Consider the following 6,610-nt stretch of genomic DNA (forward strand, 5'->3'; position numbering starts at 1 on the left):
CTATTAACCCTCCCGCACAGGCCCAAATACTCTCCCAGGCCATCACTGGAACAAACAATGTCGTCTTGCTCAATTTTCCTTGTAAATAGGGTTTTAAAAATTGACATTCAAAGATGCTTCTGCAACTTAATGTTTAGCAACACACAATTATTTCAAACAGTTTAACAAACTGAGTGTACTGAAGACAGAAGATTGTGCCATCTGCAGACTTCCCTTTAAATGCCCATTTGGTTAATTAAACTTTGTGAATAATCAAACAGCTGAAAAGCAACAAAAGGTCACATTCTCAGGGGGAACAGTACCACTGCTCCTCACTCCCACACTGATATGGTATCTCCTACCAAATACTGTGTGGCGTTCCTAGATTAAAACAACAAGAAATAGTGCAGAACATAACAAGGTTTGGATGGACTATCAATCATTAAGGAGCAGCTTTGTTCATCTAATAAATATGCCACTAAGTGAGAACTACAGGGTGTAATAAATGGCATTTTGATTATATTATTCTAATGAGCGCAAGTCACATATCAAATATCTGCAGTGTGTTGTAACCAGGCAGTTTCATTAACCTGGTTTCCATTACATAGCCCAACAGAGACAGCGAGAGCTCACACTCAACATAATGCATGGCTTGTGCCTCCGGCTGCCAACAGAAGTCGACTTGTCAGCTGAGGCCCTCTTGTGAGGAAAAGTGGCAAATGTTTGTGCAACTGGGGAGTCAAATAAACTTCAACCTCGAGATGTTTTTTTTCTTTTTTTGCAGACAGTGATTTTAATTTCAGAAAATCACAAGTTCATACACCTGCCATTTTCACTAGAAGTTAAATGCAAGGGTTTCAGAACAGAACAGGCTTCAACGTCTGTTACATGTCAAAGAGCTGCAGAACAGAAACATATTGGTATCGTGTCAAATACAGATATATATATATATATATTTATAAAAAAAATCTTTCTTACCTTGTGACACTACTTTTAGACTACAGCCACAGTTCAATATTTATTCTGCATGATATTTTAATGAACCTGCTAAGTTTGACTAACAAACTCAAAAATGTGGCTTCTCTTCGACTAGGTATTAGTTACAGAACATGCCTTCATACACACATCTTGCCGTTTACTTCAGTGATCAGTCATTTGAAATTAAAACTACTGGGACTCTGGTACAGCCTCTGTGTGGCGTCATGCTTCCCTCTTCTAGCCCACTCAAGCTGGAACACGTTGAACATAAAAGTCATTGTCAAAGTAATTTTATTAAAGGCGGATAACTGTGGTCTTGTAGTCTTTTAACTATCTATTCAGTGCTTGACTGCAGGGACATTTTCTTTTTGAATGAGCTATGTAATAAGGAAGTCCAATCTTGCTCTTGCAGACGATATTGTTGATGTGTGAAGTGAGCCTCTTGATGATTTTACACGATATTTCTAAGAGTAAGGTTTAAGACAGAGGGTCGAAACAATCCATTGCAATTAAGTGCTGTAGGTTTGTCCTTCTGGTGGTTGTGGAAGCTTCATATTATCTTTGGACATCATTAGACGCCTTAACTCTTGAAGAACAATTTTAATGCTATAAGAATTCTGCCATTTTGCTAAACATGGTATGCTACGTGAATCCACCTGCGAGGAAAGAGAAAACAAAAACACTGAATCAGTCATTGTGACAGGGCGGCTGACAGTGAGTTATCACATCTGAGCATCACGAAACTGCAACGTGAGACAATTTCTGAGTGATAAGACAGAGCAACACTCATCGATAACCCTGACAGATTTGTGATGACACTTACCATCCCGTTGGAATTATTTATCCCATTCATGCTAATTTTTGTTACAAATCTAACAGTCGGGGCCGCCTCTGGGTATCTAGATCCACACTCCACTTTCAGACTGTATATCCTGTTCTCATAATTGGTCTGTAAAACAAGATAAAAACAAACAGATAAAACATTACTTATTGTATTAGTTGACAGTATCTGTGCTGTAATGCACATACTGAGTCTGCTCTGCTTACTCTTGCTGGTCCAATGATCATGCCTGTCCACCGTGTGAGAGTCATGTCTTCGTCATCCTCAAGGCCCCAGCTGACTGTGCCGTCACCTTCACCCTTCTGCCCTTCTTCAAGCTCCTCCAACAAGCGAAAATTGCGTGGAACTTTAACTCCTAAAATAATAAAAACGGAGAATGAATTACACAGATTTTTAAGGTTTGCCATGAGAGATTTATCTAAAAAATTAATGCAGACTAATGCAAAAGTAATCTCTCTAAATCATCGCTTATAACCCGATAAAAGTGTGTTGATGTGTATCCATCTGCAGAGACTCTGCCCTCTACCTGTATTTTCTTATTATTTTGCTGTAGTTGGGACGTTTCTGGGCACAGCACATAGTTGAGGTCGGGGCTTATAAAAAGGTTGTGATAAGGAGCTAGACCGCAAGCATTACGCAACCATAATGAAGCTACAAAAATTGGAGACACAACACTGAAAAAATGTAAATATAGTGAGGCAAAACGCCATGTGGACAGGGCTGGGGTTGGCTTTCCCTTTCGATGGTGATATTTCATGCATCGTTTACCTTGAAAAGATATGTCTGGTTTTGTAGATTTTTTCTACAGTCAACAAAATACATTTACAAAATTAAACAAAAAATGAGCTGATCCTACCAGTAAGTAATTGTGTAGAGCCAAAGCCTGATACACTGATAGCTGATTCCTCTGTGCCATAGACCTCCATTGTTAGCGAGAAAACAATTAAAAACAAATCACTGAGCCACAATGTGGGTGTGTGGATGACATGTTCGCTAATTATTATGATTGATGGTTCTGGTTCAAATGTGAGGAACTGCTGCTTTTCCTTATCTTAAATTGTAGTTAACTGAATATATTTGGGGTTTTTGACTGTTGTTCAAACAAAACATGCAAAAAATTCTGATTAATTGATTAAATGACAAAATTACTTGCAGATTAATCACTGTAGTAAACAGAGCTGAAACTACTTTGACAATCAATTAATTACTTCAGTGAATTATTAAGGGGGAAAAAGGAGAAGCAGGAAAGAATATTATTTCCCGCTTCTCAGATGTGAGGGAAGCTTTTTTTCTTTGCTATATCCTTGTATATTTAATATCTTTATGATTTAGACTGTTAGACAAAACAATTTTTGGACAAAATTGTCCAAATTGTCAATAGATTGAGACTTTATGACAAGCTTTTTTTTTCTTTTTTTTTTTTACTTAGGTTTTGAAGTCTAATAAATCAATAGAAAAACAAATCAACAGGTAGAGTAATCATTAGTTTCAGACCTAATTGTAAACATTTTTTACTTGCAACCCTAAAATAGTTAGAAACTGACAGTTTTCCCCTGAAATAGAACTGCGACATCATTATCAAAGTGTTATTTCACTGTTGGTGCTCCAACTGTGCATCCTTTCATGAAAACTGATGCAGACACACATTCATCTTTCCAACCATGGAAAAGCAGCGCATCCAAATGAGTAAGAGTGTTAAACATGTGCAAGACAAGGCGGTTTGATAAAAGAAATGGCTCAACTGAAGGATGGGCTTTACACACGTGGCCATAGTGCACAGCACATTCTGGTCTACCTGCTGTGGAGCTGCATCTAATTTGATACCTTGTTCACAGGACATTTATTAAAGATATCTGATGCTGCTGAACATTGAAGCTTCATAAAAAAATAAGTCTTGACAGCTGTTCCGAAACAGTCATGAGATTTGGAGCAGATGGGTCTATACTGCTTATTTTTCATAAATGATTCAAACATCCACTCATCTTATGACCAACGTCATAGCTGACTTGATCATAATTCAAAACTAGTCAGTCAGAGCGTTGAGCTTCTGGGAAAATGTTCTCAGAAGACGGTTCAGACATTGCCATTAAACACACAGTCTGACAGCCACTCACGGCGGTGTAAATGATGAACCACTTACAGTTCATGTCTAGAGGAGTGGTGGAGGTTGAGGGGACAGCACTTAAGTAAAACTATTGCTATTCATAATCATGATCTTGTAGACAAATTCACAGGAGAGGAAGTGAAAAGAGCATTTAAAAAGACCCCATGACTGGGGCGGAGGACAGGATGAAAACATTCAAATTTCCCCTTCTGTCACTGAACTCTTAATTTTACCATCTCCAATCTCAGACAATATTCTTCACCAGAAAGCTTACCAAACCTCTTTCTAAAATCAATATTTCAAATCTGGTGTGCAGTGGCCACAATGAAGGATTGACCCTTAAGTGGCTCGCGCATTTTCTTAACTGCATTTGTTCCCAAGAAGTTGTCTGAGATTTCAGTTCTTTGTCAACATGCAAACACTAGTTATGAGACCAATGTTAGGGGCTAATTTTAGCTCACTACAGCATTACCGGTATCAGCATATATGTCAGCTGCTAAGTAACAAGAAACTGCAGTACAGAAATGCTCAAGATACTAGGGCTGCATCTAAAAGTTATTAATATAATCAATTACCCTGCCAATTAGTTTTTCAGAGCCCAAACTAATATAATCCAATGGCATTTTTTGGTCTGAAACCCAAAGATGAATTGGTTTATTGTGATGTAATACAAAGAAAAAGCAGCTCACATTTGACAAGCTGGAACCATCAAATGTTTAACATTTTTGCTTCAAAAATTACTTCTGAATAATGACAATAATAATTTATCTGATCACATTAAAAATACTTGTTAATTTATGAAAATTAACTGATCGAGTTCTAGTTATAAAACATAATAATTGCATTTCCAGTAAAGCTTACAACTATATTTAATGTTTTACTGTTGTGTTTTTTGAACTGTATGTTCCGCTCAGCACATGGTCTTGATCTCATCTTTTTAATGATCAAATTACAGAGATCCTTATTCTTATAAAACTTTTTAAACTTGCAAATATCTATACTGGTATCTGCATGATGTCTAAAGCAAAATAGCTGCACATTTCATGGAAATAAATAGCATTAAGTTGCTGATCTTGTATGAATTAATATGCAAATTTGCTTTCCTACGTGATAGAACCAGTTTAGTCCGGATCAACATCAGTTTGAGCCTCTCATATATGTTTGTAACTGTATAATTCAGCTTTTATTTTCCTCCATTGTTGTAGCCCTTCCTGTTCTCTTTTGAGTCATTAATATTGTTAATATGAACGCAATGCTGATTTTCCCACAAAAATCTGACACAAGTGTCGAATTAAGAACGCCAGGGCCTAATTATTAGTATTTCAATTGCAATAATAATACACGAGAGGCATAAATTTGAGCTAAATCAGAAATATTAGCATACAGTCAGATTAGTGACTCTATTTACTAAAACCTAAATAACTTCACCTTCAAGGGCTGTAACCGTTTTATATAGCTCCCATGCCGATCCTTTTGATCTCATGTTATCTATAGCACTAGTAATTTAAAACTTGCTGGGTTAAAAATGAATCAGCAGGTCGCGCCAACTTGCCCTGAGGTAGTCTGAATTTATGAAGTTACTCACAGTTGTCAAAAATTTGTAATTACATACCCACCAAGTGTAGTTAAACTGATGCAGAAGAAACTCAGTTAACCCCAGTGGCGATTTTAATCCTATCAATCTCATTTTCTGTAATGCTCAGAGTTTATTTGGTAAGTTTAACAACAACTCTTCCTGCTGACCGCTGAGGCAGACAGCGGCTCCGACTACTTGCTGAAACAAAGCGTGCCAACTACAGCGTACGTTTTAACAATCGGGTGCATTTCTACACTCCCCGCCGGACAATGACCAACATGCACTTCATTTAAAGACTCTGAGTTATATCCTGCATCTGTTCCTAGTATTTAAACAGCAGAAAACAGGCTAAAACCTAACAAAGGTGTTAGCAAGTGAAGAGCTGATCAAAGAAGCAGCGAGACTGGTCTCTTCATTGAAGTACCGTTATCGTCCCCGTCATGGTGCTGCTATGTGAGGTGTGTCACACAATCAAATTCCCCACGTCTTTATTAAATATAGCAGCTTATTTACTAGTAAGACACACAAAATACGTACGCCTGGGTGATCAATATGAGTAATAGTATCTTTATTCCGATCAAATACCTAGCTAGCCGGACATAACGGGATCAACACTCGCTGCCTCGCGGTGTTAGAATATTCTAGTGGCTAAGTTAGCCACACTAGCTAATACTATCTGCGGTTGTTTGTAATCTTCATCACAGCGGCAACTTACACATCCTACTAAACTTTCATATCGCATTATACAATCTGAGGGGATTTCTTTGTGACACATAAAGCCAATACACACAATACCGACGCTTGTTTCTTGTGCTATTTTAGCTAACTCACGGGGCTCGCTTAAGCTAGGTTAGCCAACACAGTAGTTCCATGAAATAGATGGCCCCCGTGAAGATCATTGCCTTACCGAGAGGAGATATCAATGGATAAATTGCAGTTCAGAGCTATTTTAGTATACATGTGTAAGTTTGTAAGTTGCCACATTTTATAGCTGGGATGGCAGCATGGCCGTGGCTTCACCCCCCCCCACTTTGTGTCGCTGTAGATGTTTAGTTTGAAGGCACACCAACCTGAGACCGCCATCTTCTTCAGCCGAGTCCAGAAGCACACAGAGCTGTGACATCACAGCCGT

The 6,610-nt window shown here is 38.1% G+C and overlaps 1 protein-coding gene across 1 annotated transcript; it reads right to left on the reverse strand.

Annotated features, from left to right (window-relative positions):
* Positions 1–752: 752 nt before the first annotated feature.
* ube2v2 (ubiquitin-conjugating enzyme E2 variant 2) lies at positions 753–6,610 on the reverse strand. Its single transcript, XM_042498519.1, has 4 exons — positions 6,549–6,610; positions 2,005–2,153; positions 1,781–1,906; positions 753–1,613 (listed from the first exon to the last, which is right to left on the reverse strand). Exons 1-4 carry the CDS (start codon positions 6,559–6,561, stop codon positions 1,467–1,469), a joined length of 435 nt encoding a protein of 144 aa, XP_042354453.1. The 5' UTR covers positions 6,562–6,610; the 3' UTR covers positions 753–1,466.

Source organism: Plectropomus leopardus, chromosome 12 (genome assembly GCF_008729295.1).
Source record: "Plectropomus leopardus isolate mb chromosome 12, YSFRI_Pleo_2.0, whole genome shotgun sequence".
NCBI lineage: Eukaryota > Metazoa > Chordata > Actinopteri > Perciformes > Serranidae > Plectropomus > Plectropomus leopardus.